A 19,451-nucleotide genomic window follows, 5' to 3' on the forward strand; every position below is an offset into this window, starting at 1 on the left:
ACTCAATTCTGGATGTTTTCCTCATCACACTTGAAGAAAGTTCATGCACAACTGCTGTTTCAATTACTGTAAGACAGATGACTCACAGATTACTTGTTCATTAAGACCTCTCCACTAAGCTCCAGGGCTACAAATGCAATCCCTTTGGATATCTTGGTACCCAACTCATGGTCTGTTTTTTCCTGCCAAACCAGTCTTCTTCTGGTGCTTTCACATTATTTAATCATACCACGACTCATTTAGTTATGTACACCAGAAAGAAGAAAAATGAAATTCTCTCTCTCTCAAACCTCAGACAGTCCATCATCTAGCCTTGTCAATTTTACATCCTAAATAGTATTCAACTTAGTTCACTGATCTTTATTTCCATCACCACCCTTTTTCATCACTTGCCTGGAGCACTACCATAGTCTCATAAGTTATCTTCTCATATAAATATTGATCTTCTTCTGGTCCAGCCTATCCTGAAGCAGCAGCTGTCAATCAGGGATGTCTTTGCTCCCCATGGGGTATTTGGCAATGTCTGAACACACCTCTGATGGTCACGGCCAGGGGGCCATGCTACTGGCATCTAGTGGGTAAAATGGAAGAAGACTTGCTAAGCATCCCACAGTGCACAGCATAGGCCCCTCACAGCAGAGAGTTACCTGGTCCAAAATGCCAGTAATGCCAATGGAATAGTGAATAGTGAAGTCGCTCCGTCGTGTCCGACTCTTTGCGACCCCGTGGACTGTGGCCTACCAGGCTTCTCCGTCCATGGGATTCTCCAGGCAAGAATACTGGAGTGGGTTACCATGTCCTTCTCCAGGGGATCTTCCCGACCCAGGGATCGAACCTGGGTCTCCCGCACTGGGGGTAGACGCTTTAACCCCTGAGCCAATGCCAATGGAAGGCCACACTAACTATTATGACCTTAGCTGAGTTACTGAAGAAGTTTAAGCAATGTATGAATGTGTGTGTGTTTGCATATGTGTGTGTGTACATATGCACACATGACAGAATCAGGGCTACAATGTGAAAAGCTAGAGTAGGTTTTGTCAAAGTAGGATGTTTATCCTTCAAATATCAGCCAAAGTTCTTCTGGGGTAAGGGTGGAGGTGAACACTGTTTGTGACTTTCCTCACACTAGGAGGATTCTTCTATTTCAGACACTCAGAGTGTATGTATCTCTTCTTCCTTACCTGTATACAGTTGCATATTTATGTTGATTTATGTGCTTTACCACACTTTTTCCTTCACTAGACTGGAAGCTACAAAAAATGAATCACATTTTAAAATTTTGTTTTATTTTATTTCAAATGAAATTGCACTACAAATAGTTGATTGTTGGATATTAGAAGTTTGGTGACTAAATCTTTTCCTATAATATATGAGAAAACTTAGTCCCAGATATATTAAGTGACCTGAACAAGATCACACAGCTAATAAGTAGTGAAGGGAAGGCTTGAATCTGTTTCTCATAATCAAAGGCTGTGGGTATTTTCCCCCTCTAAACTGGTGTTCTGTGCATTTATTTAAGCCTGTGGATTTTTACTCAGTAAATCTTTTGTTGGGCCACAGTGCATAAAACAGATTAAAAGAGATTACAGCAGATCATTGATTACAGACAACTCAATTCAACCTTATCTAAGAAGTCCTTTTCTATACAGGCTCCTTACCATTTGACAGGGTGCTAAGGAAGTTGCCACACACTGACATGAATCTGATGATGGAGGCTTGGAAATGTGTCTACTTGTCCATATTTGAATTGTCTGTGGGGCCCTTTACTGCCTCAGTATATGAGGCACTCTTGATAGTTGTGAATTCAGAGTTGAAAATACCAATGTAATATACATCAGAGTTATCACTGGCTGAAATTTGGTTAAGCAATTTCACCAAATCACATTTTGTGTTTTTATATATGAAACAGAGAGATGATAATTTCACATCACCTTTAGGAAACATGAGAGACAGGGGTTCAATCCCTGGGTTGTGAAGATCTCCTGGAGAAGGAAATGGCAGCCCACTCCAGTATTCTTGCCTGGAGAATCCCATGGACAGAGGAGCCTGATGGGCTGCAGTCCATGGGGTCACAAAGAGTTGGACACGACTGAACGGTTGAGCACACGTGCACAACAGGTTTGCGGACCATTTTCAGCATTCTGGCCATTATCAAAACAAAAATTTTCTGAACAAGAATCATGACTTTTAAGGCATTTTTATTTTTTCTTTGCTTATCTTACTTCGTTTTTGCCAATGCAAGGAGCTGGATTAAATTGCTGAAACAAGAGCAAACAAATGTGCTGCATCCATTTCACAGTAGTCACTTCATGTGGCAGTAGGGGAAGACACCAGACTGAACTGAGGAGAGCATTCTGTGCTACTCTACTAGCTAAGGCAACCAAGCCACCTGACATGGCTTATCCGACACTGTATCTTGATGACATAAAGCAAACTACAGTTATGAGCATTTGGGTTTTTGCTAATAGTTGGAAACAGAAATGTTAAAGGCAATGCCTTTTTTAAAAATATAAGCTTCTTCACCATTGTTTGATGCCTGTAAATGTTTTTAGTTCCGGTTAAACATTCACAGTAAGGAAGACAGTATATATCATATATTGGAAGGAGGGGTACTGAAAGATGAGATGGTTAATCACATACCACTATTTTCTAATTATATATATGTAGTGTATATATGGGAGAAGGCAATGGCACCCCACTCCAGTACTGTTGCCTGGAAAATGCCATGGATGGAGGAGCCTGGTAGGCTGCAGTCCATGAGGTTGCTAAGAGTCAGACACGACTGAGCCACTTCACTTTCACTTTCCACTTTCATGCATTGGAGAAGGAAATGGCAACCCACTCCAGTGTCCTTGCCTGGAGAATCCCATGGACAGAGAAGCCTGGTAGGCTGCAGTCCACGGGGTCGCACAGAGTCGGACATGACTGAAGCGACTTAGCAGCAGCAGCAGTGTATATATATAAATGTTATAAATGTAGTATATGTATGTATATATAATGTGTGTGTGAAAATTAGAAAACATAAACATGCTAAGAAGTTAGAAGGTTATTTTTCTGAAAGCCTTTCCTGTCTAACCACATCATAGACACAGAAAATGTACCTACTCTAAGAAATGTTTTAGAGTTTTTGTCTGTCTCTCAAACTTGACTCATTCATGCCAGTGTATTTAAAATGTAACAAAAGTAAAGAGCAATTCATCAGTTCTTTATCTGAATGGTCATGGTTTAGAAAATACAACTTCATGTACGAAAATATAAAAGTTGTGAGTAGCTATTAAAGTTTTTTTAACATATTACTTGATTTAAAAAAATACACTTTGCTTCTCAAGCTGTCTTGGCTCATTTACATTTCACAATTTTTTATTCAAAATAATTAGTCTAATTGATGGGGTTTGCTTGGTTGGATTGTGTTAATCTATAAAACAAGGAACAGTAGACTCCCTGTATTTGAAATATCCTTTACACATTTTTCCTTTGGGAAATTTTTATCTCTCCAATTTTGAATTACTGTCTCAAAGAAGTAATTTCATAATCTCTATGAATGGCCAAACTGTACTTACTGTATGGAGTTGAATAGGTTTGTAATTTGGGAGCTCTATAATTACTAAGATTATCACTATAGGATGAGCATGTTATTAAAGAAAAAGTCATTTCCTTCTGTCTTAAGCATATGACGTTGATACATATAGCTATTTTTAAAAATCCCTTAAGGACATTTCTCAGGCCTTAGGAAGTTGCATCTATTAACATGTATTAGGTTATATTTTGACTCTTATTTCTACTTTCTCTCTTTTACGAGAGCAAAACAAGCCACGTGAAAGCAAAGCTGATTTGGAAAGTGGAACTATTTCCAGAGAAGTAAAGTAAGCGTCAGATATGCGTTTACAGTGCTTGGCTAAGTTATCAGCATTTTCCCCGAAGCATATTGGAAAGCATCACTAGTAGAAACCTCCTCCCTCCCTCGCTCCCGCTTTTTAAACCCCCTAAAAACCACAGCTGTTTCCAACTGATAGCTTTTAACACATATCCCTTTAATGTCTTCTAACAGGAAGTGGAAATTGAGAGAAATTTGTGTTCACCAACATTTAAGAGTCACCCTGGGAGCCAGTCCGACGATTCTGTGAAAGATTCAGGCAAGAAAGACAAGGAAACACCTTATGACAAGATCTCATCTGAAAGTGGTCACAGTCACATCGTAGAAGGTTAGCATAATTTTTTTTATATTTCTTGGGATTATACATTGTATAGCATGAGTGGTTAATAAGTAAAATCTTTAAAAGTTTTGTTTAAAAATTGGGAAGGAACAGCTCACAATTCAGGGGAGAAATGGCATATTTAAATACTTCTCTCTATGTATCATATTCTGGAGAAGGCAATGGCACCCCACTCCAGTACTCTTGCCTGGAAAATCCCATGGACGGAGGAGCCTAGTGGGCTGCAGTCCATGGGGTCCCTAAGAGTCAGACACGACTGAGCAACTTCACTTTCACTTTTCACTTTCATGCATTGGAGAAGGAAATGGCAACCCACTCCAGTGTTCTTGCCTGGAGAATCCCAGGGACGGGGGAGTCTGGTGGGCTGCTGTCTGTGGGGTCGCACAGAGTCGGACACGACTGAAGCGACTTAGCAGCAGCAGCAGCATATATCATATTCACTTTGATTTTTAAAAATAAAATATCTTTTAATTGATTATAAGCCAGTACAATACGTGTTTTCAGTATTAGGCTTTTGGAGCCATGCATTTGACCGTCACTTGACTTTTCCTATTGTAAAGGAAAAAATTGTTTGTCTCCCTGTCTGTGGGAAATAAAAGAATAAAATATAAGTAATTGTCAATGGCAAAAAAAAAAAAATGTAAAGCCTTCAACATCTCTTTTTCAGAAAATTAAACTAAATGTGCTTAATGAATTCAGAATAAAAAGTGACATGAAAGTGTCATAATTTAAGGGAAAACCTCATAAATTTGATCAGTGTTCTGCAAATGTCATTAAAAAGTTAATAGCTCATATGGTAGAAATTACAGTATCAGTATAATTTCAACTATGACAGAATTGCAAACTATAAATAATTTATTGTAAAATATGGATATAATTTATCATTTCTGATTACTCATATTCTGGGTTTTTCTATTTTAGCCAAGTAATGCATATTATAGCATTTGTGATGTTTGTTAATAATCACAATTAGTACAACTTTTAGGACACTTTTGATATATATATTTATATATAGCCAACCATCAAGATGCCAGTCAAAAGTAATGTGGAATATTCTTTGGAATATGATAGACAAGTCACAATTTGGGAAAGCAAATGATGCTCTACTTTAAAACTTTGCTGTTCAAAGTATCTTCTGTGAATCAGACCAGGAGCATCCCTTGGAGGCATATTACAAATGCAGAACCTTGGGCCCCTCATCAGTCTTACTGAATTAGAATCCGTATGTTAACAAGATCCTCAAATGATTCGTGTGCACATTAAAGTTTGATAAGCTATAGTCTATGACAGTACAAACTGAACCTCAGAATAATTTACATATGATTTAGCCCATTCTGTTTCCAATTGATTTAAGTATGTAATTTGGAGTGGGAGATGATGTGGGAAGAATAAAAGAGAGCTTTCTTTCTTTTTTTGGCGGGGTAGAGGGGAGTAGGGGTGGGTAGTTTTCTAATGAGGGCCAGGCATGGATTTCAAAATACCTTCAAATTAGGATCTCAATCTCTATTTTTCATTTTCAATTCATTGTGGTATGCCCAATAGATATCCTAATATGATTGGTATTAGTCTTGAAGAATTTACTCCATATATTTCTGGCCTTGTGATTAAACTTTGTGTGCACTTGGCTGAATGCTAAGAATTAGATTAGCAGAGGCCAAAAAAAAAAGAGAAGCTTTAGTGAATGATTTATGTTCTGATGATGCTGGCCTGTGGAGATCTTAGCACAGAGAGGCTGGCAAACTAACAGCTCCTCTCATCTCACCTTACTTCTTCTCTCTTTTGCTTTCTTTCATTTCCATGCACAGCTTGTCAAAAGCCTCTTAACTTTACAAGCTTAGAAAAGGTAGACTGAAGGGTATTCTTTATTATCAAGGTATGACTTAAATTTTAGAGTGACCACAGATTTAAATTTCTAGGTATATTGAAAATCTCAAACAACTAAACTAAAACAACAACAACAACAAAAGCCAGAGTGGAGAAATTGCACTAAAGACGAACATAGCAACTAACTGAATTTTTATTTTATATGTACCTTGCACAATACCCTAATCCCTCTGCATCACTACTTTTTAAGAGAAACTTCTTTCATTATAGGATCCTTTTAATTCTTCCATGGTACCCCAAATTTTTCTCTCTGATGAAATAGTCATAAGCCCTTTTAATACTTATAGTTAACTTATAATCTTGACAAAGGCAACACAATCAAAGGATATATTCATATTGTTGTTCTGCTGCACAGAGAGAGAATTTATTCCAAGAAGGTAAACACAAGTGTCTGAATAATTGTAATAACTGAAAGATATCAGAGTTTATACAATTATGTGAGTGACTGTAATGGCCTCACATATTAGTTAAGCCTCCTAAGTAGCCTCAAGCATTTCATACTTGAAGGTAGCATTTACTTATAGCTCTTTTATAGACAGTAGCATTTTTAAAATAAACTAACAATAGATTATGAACATGTAGTTACCTAATGGCCTGCATTGTTAGAATTTAGTAAAATCGATGTAAATTGATAGTCCCATCTCGGCACTCAGGAACAAAAATGCCGAATGGATTATCCCTGTCCCTCATCCTCAACTGCAGGTCACAGGGAGCAGCACAGAAGGGCACTGGGGTTTCCCCAGACTCCTCTCCATGTCTGATGATCCGTCCCGGGTTGTGTTTAATTGCCCTCACCACCCCTTCTTAGGTTGCTGAGATTCCTCATGGATGGATTAGGGTCAAACAACATATAGTGCTGTGTGTACATGTTAGTGCATTGTGTTCATATTTTCTGTGGAATGTACTCTAGTAGTTAGCTGTTCCAATGCTTCTAGGAAGACTTGGCTCATTTGAAATTAATAGTCAAGCATGACGAATCCATAATTTGACAAATTTGGGTGATATGATAGGTGTGAGAAAAGACAAATTCATATAAATGGGTTTTGACTGAAGTGTTCCGGTGCTATTAAAAACCTGATTTATGGAATTTCCTTCAGAAATTTAAAAACCACTAAGTTGGAAAGTAAATAATGAGGGTCCTAGATACTGATTTACACGGTTTGATCTACTTCAGTTTGATCCACATGTACATAGTATACAATATCTACTTTTTCTGCTGAAAATTTCTGGACCAAGAGATGCTTCAAATATCACAGGTGATTGGGTAATGTTCATAAATTTTAAATTCATTGGGATTTTCTTATATGACAGATGCCTACTTTTCACTTTTATTCTCTAAACCATCATTTTAATACTTATTTTTTAAATCATCAACATGTAAAATGCTAACAGATAAAATATACGTTCAAAGGCACTCTTTCAAGGGCTTTTGTGATAAACCTTAAGATATTACCTGGTATATTTCTCCTTTTATTATGCCGAATTAAAGCTAAATTTCTTTTTCTTCTCATAATGGCCATTCGTCTTCCCCGATAGAGTTCTGGGTTCTGTTTGTCCAAATCTTCCACTAGTCTCTAAGTGGTGGGATCCTTTCAGTTATTAATGTTTCTACTATATTGATATATGTGCACTGCATATACTTGTGTGTGATTATTATCCACGTGTCTCGTTTGTTCTTTAAAATTAGATGTTTTAATGTTTTTTAATTAGTTTAATTGTAGGCTAATTACTTTACAATATTGTGGTGGTTTTTGCCATATATTGACATGAATCAGCAACAGGTATACATGTGTCCCCCTTCCTGAACCCCTCTCCCGCATCCCTCCCCATCCCATCCCTCTGGGTTGTCCTGCACTGGCTTTGAGTGCCCTGTTTCATGCGTCAAACTTGGACTGGTGATCTATTTCACATATGGTGATATAAATGTTTCAATGCTATTCTCTCAAATTATCCCACCCTCGCCTTCTCCCACAGAGTCCAAAACTCTGTTCTTTATATCTGTGTCTCTTTTGCTGTTTTACAGATAGGGTCGTTGCTGCCATCTTTCTAAATTCTGTATGTATGCGTTAATATACTGTATTGGTGTTTTCTTTCTGACTTACTTTACTCTGTATAATAGGCTCTAGTTTCATCCACTTCATTAGAACTGATTCAAATGCATTCTTTTTTATAGCTGAATAATATTCCATTGTATATATGAAACACAACTTTCTTATCCACTCATCCGCCGATGGACATCTAGGTTGCTTCCATATCCTAACTATTGTAAACAGTGCTGCAATGAACATTTGGGTACACATGTCTCTTGTAAAAGTGTTCCACATGTGTACACTTCAGTGTGGTAACACCAGTAGCAAATAACCACTAATGACAACTAAGTACTTCAAAAGTACCTGCTGAGATTGAGCAATTTGTGAATTTTACTGAATTTTAATCAATTTAAATGCAAATAGTTACCATTTTGGACATTATAGTTTTAGTAGATGTCATTTCTTCAAGAAACTCATCATCCACCTTTCTCATAGGAAGGGATCCAGATGATAGTCAATTTTAACTTACCCTTTCTCTGCAAATTTACCCTTCTAAAAATATAAGTGGGTAAGTATAAAGAAAGTCTATGTCAGCAAAATAAACAAGTAGCAATAATCCACATAATAAAAAGGTTGTCTACGAGGTTTAGTAACTGTCTCTTCTGTGCAGTATTTCCTAGTGACAAAATTAAGAGAAACATAGTTTCACGTGTGTCCCCTTCTCAACGCACTATAAAACAATGGTACTATTATAGGAACAGACATTTCTACTGTGAGGCTATGCGATTTTCCTATAATACCTTTTCTAGAGCTTAATTGTCTTAGGAATATGAATCTGCTCAGGTCAGGAAGCAAACCATTCTCTAAATACCTAAGGTCAACAAAGTTAAATGAAATACAGTAACAGGATGCCTTAAAATTAACAGAACCATTCCTTCAATAAAAAGGGGCTTCATTTGGAAGCTCATAAATAAATTAGACATTTAGTCACAGAGCAGTTCCAGCGACAGCCATCAGCACCATTTGTTCTGCTCTGATGTGTTCTCTCTAATGAAACTCAAAATACAGGCTTTTAGACCTAGTCTCTGGGCACACCGTGGTGAACCCAAGACTCTCAACACCGGCTTCTACTCCCAGACCTGCTTCCTTACCTGCTGTTCCTTCTTTCATGCCCCCAGGTAATCTCCTATAAAATAGCCATGTTATTTTAATTCATACAGGAGACATGTCGTCAGGAAAAATATTGTCAGTGAATCACCATTTAAAATAATCTCACAGTGACGTCCTTCACAAAAGTGAAGGCTCCTTTTGTCATATCAAAAGGATTTGCTATGTTTGATCTCTTTACTCAGTTTGAGGTTGCTCTTTTTCTTTCTTAAAGTGGGTTTCACCTGCAGTTTTTCAATGACTCCCATATGTTCCTTTTAGTCCCTTTTATAGTCAGTGAGTCAAAACAAAGTCCAGAGTTAAATCATGGACTCTGCTGGAAGGGGCAGCTGGGGGTTTGCTATTCTGAGGAAACTGTAGTGAAGGATCTATTCATGAGGTCTTTCACATGGTAGCTATAAATCAGCACCTTGGAATGCTGGAAAATTTCCATTGGTTAATAATCAAAATCCCAGGAAATCATTTTGAGCTGGGACATGGTCATACTTAATTTTAAAACATGATGCCATCAAAGAAAGAGAACAACAAATATAAATATCCCACTTGAGAACCATTCATTCATCTTGTATATTAGAAGAACTAAATATTATTTTTTAAGTATTCTGATTATAGAATCAGAAATGTATATTTATTCCTGGAGAATATTTTTGATGCACTGTTTTAATTTGTCCATTCATTCATTCATCAAATTTTTTGATTGTTTATTTGAGCCAGGTACTAGTCTACATGCTTGGGAACATCCATGAATAAAATAGACTAAGATGAGGGAAAAGAAAAAAAAAATCTGCCTTCGTGCAGTTTGTATTCTAACAGGGAGAAACATACAATGCACAATAAAAATAGTTAAGTAAATTATATATCAGAAGGCAATAAGTACTATAGAAGATATAGATCAGGATAAATTGGATAGGGTACTGTGAAGGTTTGCAGTTTTAATTAGGATAGTCAGGATGAGCCACAACAAAAAAGATGACATTTAAGCAAAGACTCAAATAAAAGATTTTTTCTCTTTCTTCATCCCTAGGAGTATACAAAGTTATAGTTTTTAATGTGTTAAAAACAGATATATTCAGGAAGGTTTGAAGCAGAATCCTCCTTGAGAGATGACAGTCTCCATGATCTGAGTAGACTATATTGTTGGTATTTATGCAATTTACTTGACGCACAGGTACCATGGCAGTAAAACCGTTATGGGGTTTCATAGATGGAGCTAGTGGTAAAGAATCCACCTGCCAATGCAGGAGATGCAAAAGACATGGGTTTGATCCCTGGGTCAGGAAGATCCATGGAAAAGGGAATGGCAACCTACTCCAGTATTCTTGCCTGGAAAATTCCATGGAAAGAGGAGCCTGGCAGGCTACAGTCCATGGGACCACAGAGTCGGATGTTACTGAGCAACTAAGCACACACATACCCTTATACCTTACCAGTGTCACCATGCAAAGTGTGTGACTGTTCCTCCCTTTGTTCCTCAGTACACATCTTATACATTTGGCATATCTATTGCTCACTTTTGGTCTCCAGAAGACAGGCTAAGATAAGAGACAAATGATTCAGGCAGAATCACAGGACTAGCTAAAGACTTGGAGCTCACAATGGGACCTAAACCAAGAAGTGGTTATTCTAGGGAAAGGGACATGAGAATTGTGTTACCTAATAGGTTTGAAATTAGAATGTCAGTACAAAGGTGAAACACAAGAACCCCACATCTTAACCTGAGTTCATGTTCTGTCCAGGTTGGCACAGCTCATATGGCTGTCAGTGTTTCAAAATAAAGGTAACGTTAGAGGTTCACGAATGTGGTAGGTCCACATTGGACAAGTTTGATGACAGGTGTTGAAGATGCAATCATAGCTGGGTTTAAGCACAAAGCTAGTCACAAAGGATTAATGCATGACTAAGAAAACACATTACTTTGAGGCAGTGATTTTTGAGGGAAAAGAAAGAGAGAACGAAGAAAGGAGAGAGAGAGAGAAAGTGACAAAACAGAAGTAGGAATAGAGGCGGAAAGGCAGGAAAAGGCATCAGGGGAAAACAGTCCTAAAACAGTTTTTGAGAAATATCTAGAATCCAGTTACTAAATAACTGGCGTCAGAGACAAACACAGAGGGAGAGCAATAGCAACATCCATACATTCAGCAAATATTTACTGAACATGTACTATGGACCTGCTTCTGTATTTGGTATTGGGGAGTGGGGTATATGAAGGCATATTCTGTCCCTGAGCCACTTTTAAGAAAGGAAGCACATCCACAAGCAAAAATTGTCTTTTAAGGATGAATAGTTGTTTAGTAGAAGGACATAGAGAAAGTCATGTGTCCCTGGACCCAAGATGCTTTGTAGAAGTGCTGATTTTCTTCTTTTTCTTTTTTGTCTTTTTGCAGAGGGGAATGGTGCTGATCGTGAAATATGATTGGGATTTGTAAAGAAGATGTTTTTTTCAAAGATGTTTGAAAGGGAGGAATATGAGAAAGGGGGAAAATTCCAGGTAGATCAATTGAAAGTAAGGAATTTGGGGGCAATAGGAAAGCTTCCATATATTTTATACTTAGCAGTTCATGTCAATGAGTGTCTTTATACCCAGTGAGGTGGTGCCAGAGTAGGATCTCAATTCCAAAATGAAACAATTTAGGTTGAGGTTAATATGACTCAGTTGCCAGGTTAAGAAAGCTGGTTTCAATGAAAAAGGAAGGCAATTTTTATGCATTCAGGGTTGATTAAAATGTTGATTGAGATGTTTTAACAAAATTTATAAAAGTGAAGGAGTGGAGTATTTATCTATTTTTTACCACAATAAAAAACTAACATTCTAGGGATAATCCTAAGCTCTAGACATCCTAGATATAAGGAGTGGGGGAAAAAAGCTGCCAAGTATATTAGCTAATTAGCAGTTCTTTAAAAATTCAGTTTTCAAAGTATATATGTTTTTTATATATTTGTATTTTCAGATTTTGAGCCAAATATTTTTATTACAAATGTGTATTTTTTTCCAGACAATCTAATATAAGAAACATCTCATTTATTTGAAATCAAAATTAATTAGAAGCATGTTTTTAAAGATAATATCTTATTATTTCTGCTTAATGCAGCTTCACATGCTCCTTAAAATATTTAGTGTCCATGGTGAATTAGAAGAATAAAAACTTATCAATAAGGAATATGAAAGCAAGTAATAATAGCACATGAATATGAAGTTATATTTACAAAGAGTTACATGTTTCTATATTTGGCTTTTTTTGCACATCTATAAATATGAGGATTGAGCTAAAATAATGTTCTATGAATAAATTTTGCATGTCATAGTTATGATTCTTTATTTCCAACTTCCAAAGTGATGAAACACTATATGGGGCCTCAATTAGAAGAGTACACAAAGTCCCAGCCAGAGGGTCTCAGGAATTCTTGAAGAATAACACATAACTTTGTATTGCCTAATAGAAAAGACCAGTTGTTCAAGTTTTTGAAGATCATCTATTTAAAAAAAATAATAATCAGTTCTTGCCAAACACAATAGGAAGCAGCCTGTTTAATGGTTTACTAGGTCTAATATTTCAGCACGTAACATTCTAGGTAGTTCCAGATTTATTCAGTTCAGTTCAGTTCAGTTCAGTCGCTAAGTCGTGTCCAACTCTTTGCCACCCCATGAATCGCAGCACTCCAGGCCTCCCTGTCCATCACCAACTCCCGGAGTTCACCCAGACCCACGTCCATCAAGTCAGTGATGCCATCCAGCCATCTCATCCTCTGTCGTCCCCTTCTCCTCCTGCCAGATTTATTAGGGGATGCGTAATCACTCTCTAGTGACTTGTTAAGACCATTGCCTTTCAAAAACATCAGGGAAGAATTTTATACACCACCTCCAAACCTATTTTATTTTACTTTTTTCTTTTTTTTTAAATTTTATTTTATTTTTAAACTTTACAAAATTGTATTAGTTTTGCCAAACCTATTTTATATCATCATATAACAATACTTTCGACTCATTGCTTAAGTATCTTCAATCTCTATCCCTAGTGATGATGAAGTGCTCTGTGGGAAGATGATGTCAGAGCATGGAGCCCATTACTTTTAGTTATATTATGGATAGGAAACTGTTAAGGAATTTTAATATCAATTTTTAATGGATCCAGGTTAGTAAACAGTTGGTGGGACAAAATATAAATCCTCTCTGGCAGAATGTTCTTAGTTGACTAAGGCCTCAATAAAGTCCAGGGTTAGAGTTCCAATGAACATGAGCTCACAATCAAAAATCACAGTACAGGCAAGAAGCAATACTATGTAAGAGGCAACATATGTAACAAGACAGAACTATACCTACACAGACATCAGATGTGAATTAGAGGTTTTAGAAAGAGAGCTCTGTATAAAATTATATTAATATAAGTATATGCTTATGACTTGAGAAGGGAAAATAAACAGAAAATGTATGAGACCCAATATCATAAAAATATTTAAACTTCTGTTGAATGAAAAAATTGCACAGCCTAAAAGGTGAGAATTATGTTTTAGTTGGGGCATTACTGAAGACTTATCTAGAATACACAATACTAAGCCCAGAATATAGCCTTTTAGATATCTCTGGGAGTCTGTTCTAAAAAGGTAAGGGAAGAGCCAGGACATTGGAATTTTTGCAAAACAAACAAACAAACAAAAAGAGTTGAACATGAAAAGATTACTGCTAATTAAAGTAAAAGCAAACATCCTAAGTTAATGAATTTAGCACTTTTCTCTGTATGAGAAGATGCGAGTCTGGGTGTTTTTGGGGGGATCATGTTGCTGGGCCTGTGGGATCTTAGTTCCCCAATCAAGAATCAAACCTGTACCCCTTCTTTGGAAGTGCAGAGTCTTAACCACTGGACCATCAAGGAAGTCTCCTCTTTTTTTAAATCTGGGCTTAATGAAATTATTCCTTTGATATGCTTCTTAACTAAGTAGGGCCAGTGTCCTGTTTTTCGCCATCCTGAACCCCCCTAGGGTGTACTGTCATCGAGGATGGCTGATAGCTTGATAGCCCCATTGTCCTTTGGTTACTTATATGGCAGGTGACATTTTTTGTCTATGGTTCTGAAAACAATATATTAACTAAATAAGAGAATAGAAAAATAGCAAATATTATAAGACATATAACCAACAAAACATTAATATCCAGGATATATGGGAAGCATCTATCAAAGAGACAACCAAATTTAAAACTGGGAAAAGTATCAGTTTCCATTTCAGTTCAGTCACTCAGTCGTGTCCGACTCTTTGTGACCCCATGGACTGCAGCACACCAGGCCTCCCTGTCCATCACCAACACCCAGAGTTTACCCAAACTCAGTCCATTGAGTCGGTGATGCCATCCAACCATCTCATCCTCTTCTCGTCCCCTTGTCGTCCCCTTCTCCTCCCACCTTCAATCTTTCCCAGCATCAGGGTCTTTTCAAATGAGTCAGCTCTTTGCATCAGATGGCCAAAGTTTTGGAGTTTCAGCTTCAACATCAGTCCTTCCAATGAACACCCAGGACTCATCTCCTTTAGGATGGACTGGTTGGATCTCCTTGCAATCCAAGGGGCTATCAAGGGTCTTCTACAACACCACAGTTCAAAAGTATCAATTCTTTGGCGCTCAGCTTTCTTTATAGTCCAACTCTCACATCCATACTTGACTACTGGAAAAACCATAGCCTTGACTAGATGGATCTTTGTTGGCAAAGTAATGTCTCTGCTTTTTAATATGCTGTCTAGTTTGGTCATAACTTTCCTTCCAAGGAGTAAGTGTGTAGGAACCAAAATAAAGCTATAATTTATAATGATCATATGAAAATGTGAACAGCAATATTAATTATTGATAAAATTGACATAGTAATTAGGCATAATATTTTCCATCAGAATGCAAAAACTTTCTGCGACAAACTTCCATTTGTGAAAAAGTGAAAGTTATTCACACAGTTGTGTCCAACTCTTTGCAATTCCATGGACTGCAGCCTGTCCCACTCCTCTGTCCATGGAATTTTCCAGGCAAGAGTACTGGAGTGGGTTGCTGCTTTCTTCTCCAAGGGATCTTCCCCAGCAGGGATCAAACCCAGGTCTCCTGCCTTGTAGGCAGATTATCAGCTGAGCCACAAGGGAAGCCCCTCCATTTGTAGGATGTACTAGGTAATGAAAGTGTGTTATCTACTCAGCCATGTCCAGCTCTTTGTGACCATGGACCATAGCCAGGCTCCTCTATTCATGGAATTCTCCAGGCAAGAATACTGGAGTGGGTTGCCATTTCCTTCTCCAGGGGATCTTCCTGACCCAGGAAATGAACTTGAGTCTCCTGCTTTGCAGGAAGATCCTTTACTGTCTGAGCCACCAGGGAAGCTTTATAAAGAAATAGACCCTCTCATACGTTGATGTGGTGGGGGGAAAAAAAAAAAAAAAAAGTATTCTTTCTTGGAGAGACAATTTAACAATGTTAATCAAATTCAAGATTTCAATCTAAAAATTCTTACCAACTTTTATCTATTTTTCTAAAAGAAACACTAGAAGTAAGTACAATCATCAATGATGGGGAATATATATTGAAGAATTGAGTTTACTAGAGAAAAATTTTTGATTAAGATTACTAAAATCTTTATAATATTATTGTTGAATTTTTTTTAATCTTGCTAAAATATTGTTAAAATCTTTATAGTATTGTATCATAAGCTTCTCATAACAAAATTCAGGCTTAAGCCAAAGAAAGTGGGGAAAACCACTGGGCCAGCCAGGTAAGACTTAAATAAAATCCCCTATGTGAAGAGGAACTAAAAAGTCTCTTGATGAAAGTGAAAGAGGAGAGTGAAAAAGTGAAAGAGTTGAAAAAGCTCAACATTCAGAAAATGAAGATCATGGCATCTGGTCCCATCACTTCATGGCAAATACAGGGGGAAACAGTGGAAACAATATCAGACTTTATTTTGGGGGGCTCCAAAATCACTGCAGATGGTAACTGCAGCCATGAAATTAAAAGACGCTTACTCCTTGGAAGAAAAGTTATGACCAACCTAGATAGCATATTGAAAAGCAGTGACAGTACTTTGCCAACAAAGGTCCATCTAGTCAAGGCTATGGTTTTTCCAGTGGTCATGTATGGATGTGAGAGTCGGACTGTGAAGAAAGCTGAGAGCCGAAGAATTGATGCTTTTGAACTGTGGTGTTGGAGAAGACTCTTGAGAGTCCCTTGGGCTGCAAGGATATCCAACCAGTGCATTCTAAAGGAGATCAGCCCTGAGTGTTCTTTGGAAGGAATGATGCTAAAGCTGAAACTCCTGTACTTTGGCCACCTCATGTGAAGAGTTGACTCATTGGAAAAGATTCTGATGCTGGGAGGGATTGGGAGCAGGAGGAAAAGGGGACGACAGAGGATGAGATGGCTGGGTGGCATCACTGACTCGATGGACGTGAGTTTGAGTGAACTCCAGGATTTGCTTATGGACAGGGATGCCTGGCATGCTGTGATTCATGGGGTTGCAAAGAGTAGGACACGACTGAGTGACTGATCTGATCTGATGAATATACATTGGAGGTGATGAATAGATTCAAGGGATTAGATCTAGTAAACAGAGTGCCTGAAGAACTATGGACAGATGTCCATAATATTGTACTGCTGCTGCTAAGTTGCATCAGTCGTGTCCAACCCTGTGCGACCCCATAGACGGCAGCCCACCAGGCTCCCCCGCCCCTGGGATTCTCCAGGCAAGAACACTGGAGTGGGTTACCATTTCCTTCTCCAAATAATATTGTACAGGAGGCAGCAAACAAAGCCATCCCAAAGAAAATGAAAAGCAAGAAGGCAAAGGGGTTGTCTGAGGAGGCTTTACAAATAGCTGAAGTGAAGTGAAAGGCAAGGGAGATAGGAAAAGATACACCCAAATAAATGCAGAATTACAGAGAATACCAAGGAGAGATAAGAAGGCCTTCTTCAATGAACAATGCAAAAAAAAAAAAAAAAAGTAGAGGAAAACAACAGAAGGGGAAAGACTAGAGATCTCTTCCAGAAAATTGGAAATATCAAAGATGGAACATTGGAATCAAAGATGGAACATTGGAAGTACCAAAAATGGGCACAATAAAGGACAGAAATGGTAAAGACCTAATAGAAACAGAAGAGGTCAAGAAGAGATGGAAAGAAGACACAGAAAAACTGTACAAAAAAGGATCTTAATGACCTGGATAACCACAATAGTGTGGTCACTTACCCAGAACCAGGCCTTCTGGAGTGTGAAGTCTCCTAGGTCTTAGGAAGCACTGCTGTCTGTAAAGCTAGTGGAGGTGATGGAATTCCAGCAGAGTTATTTAAATCCTGAAAGATGACACTATCAAAATGCTGCACTCAATATGTCAGCAAATGTGGAAAACCCAGCAGTGGCCACAGGACTGAAAAAGGTCAATCCTCATCCCAATTCCCAAGAAGAACAGTACTAAAGAATGTTCAAACCACTGAACAATTGCACTCATCTCCCATGCTAGTAAGGTCCTGCATGCTAGGCTTCAGCATGATGTGAACCAAGAATACGTAGATGTCCATGCTGGGTTTAGAAAAGGCAGAGGAACCATCAAACCAGAAAAACATCTACCTCTGTTTCACTGACTATGCTAAAGCCTTTGACTGTGTAGATCATAACAAGCTTTGGAAAACTCTTAAAGAGACAGGAATACCAGACCATCTTAACTGTCTCCTGGAAACCTGTATACTGGTCAAGAAGCAACAGTTAGAACCTTTATGGAATAACTGGTTCAGGATTGAGAATGGAGAATGACAAGGCTGTTTATTGTCACCCTGTTTATTTAACTTGTATGTACCTCATGAGAAATGCTGGGCTGGATGAGTTATAAGCTGAAATCAAGATTGCCAGGAGAAATATCAAGAACCTCAGAAATGCAGATGATACCATTCTAAGGGCAGAAAGAGAAGAGGAACTTAAGAACCTCTTGATGAGGATAAAGGAGGAGAGTGAAAAAGTCAGCTTTAAACTAAATATTAAAAAAAACTAAGATCATGATATCTGTTCCCATCACTTCATGACAAATAGAAGGGGAAAAGGTGAAAGCAGTGACAGATTTCCTTTTTCTTGGGCTTTAAAATCACTGTGGATGTTTACTGCATTCATGAAATTAGAGGACAGTTACTTCTTGGCAGAAAAGCTATGACAAACCTAATAGTATGTTAAAAAGCAAAGACATAACCTTGTGGACAAAGTTCTGTGTAAGCAAGACTATGGTCTTTCCAGTAGTCATGTACAGTTGTGAGAGCTGGACCATGAAGAAGGCAGAGCACCAAAGAATTGATGCTTTCAAACTGTGGTGCCCGAGAAAACTCTTGAGAGTCCCTTGGACTGCAAGGAGATCAAACCAGTCCATCCTAAAGGAGATCAGTGCTGAGTGTTCCCTGGAAGGACTGATGCTGAAGCTCCGATACTTTGGCCAACTCATGCAGAGTCAGCTCATTGGAAAAGATGCAGACTGGGCAAGATTGAGGGCAGCGGGAGAGGGGGGTGACAGAGGATTAGATGGTTGGAAGAATCACTGATGCAATGGACATGAACTTGGGCAAACTCCAGAAGATGGTGGGGGACAGGGAGGCCTGGGTACTGCAGTTCATGGGGTCACAAAGAGTCAACACAACAGGATGACTGAACAACCATAACACTTGTTGATCCCAAGGATACACATCACATTGTTATGTATATCCCTTGAGGAGGAACCAGAACCCTGCTGCATCACTGCACTGTTTCTTGACAGTCTTTCCTTTCTTTCTGCATTCCCTCAGCCTTCTAATTAGTAACTGTTTGAATCTGCCCTTTAGAACTCTGGGAATGTCTGGAAGGTTGAAATCTTTTCCTGCAAACAAGAAAGAGTGGACACGGAAATCTTTTGTATCTGGGAGGGCCCCATAGGGTCCTGCTTGGTTTCAGTACTGTGAGTGGCATGTCTATATGCTTAAGAGTTGTAAAAAGCTGAGGGACGATGGCAGCAGGCCCACCCCCTACCGGCAGCAGCAAAAAGAATTGTAAAAAGCTGTAAAGAGTTAGGTTTAAGTTTTATAATAGCAATATAAATGAAAAACTATTATGTTAAAATATGGCTGTTTAGACAGTGGAACTGGCCTTTTTGTTGTTATTTGATTCCACATTTTGTAAAAGACTATTGT

The 19,451-nt window shown here is 38.1% G+C and overlaps 1 protein-coding gene across 2 annotated transcripts in view; it reads left to right on the forward strand.

Annotated features, from left to right (window-relative positions):
* XIRP2 (xin actin binding repeat containing 2) overlaps positions 1-19,451 on the forward strand; it is a 693,360-nt gene that overhangs the window by 571,306 nt on the left and 102,603 nt on the right. For both annotated transcript variants that reach the window (XM_086355933.1, XM_086355934.1), the window contains exon 4: positions 4,049-4,202. In XM_086355933.1, the coding sequence (XP_086212059.1) occupies positions 4,049-4,202 (154 nt within the window). The remainder of the gene's footprint in view (positions 1-4,048; positions 4,203-19,451) is intronic.

The sequence above is a fragment of the Bos grunniens genome, chromosome 2 (assembly GCF_055505025.1).
Source record: "Bos grunniens cultivar Pamir isolate PY7600 chromosome 2, Bosgru_T2T1.0, whole genome shotgun sequence".
Lineage (NCBI taxonomy): Eukaryota > Metazoa > Chordata > Mammalia > Artiodactyla > Bovidae > Bos > Bos grunniens.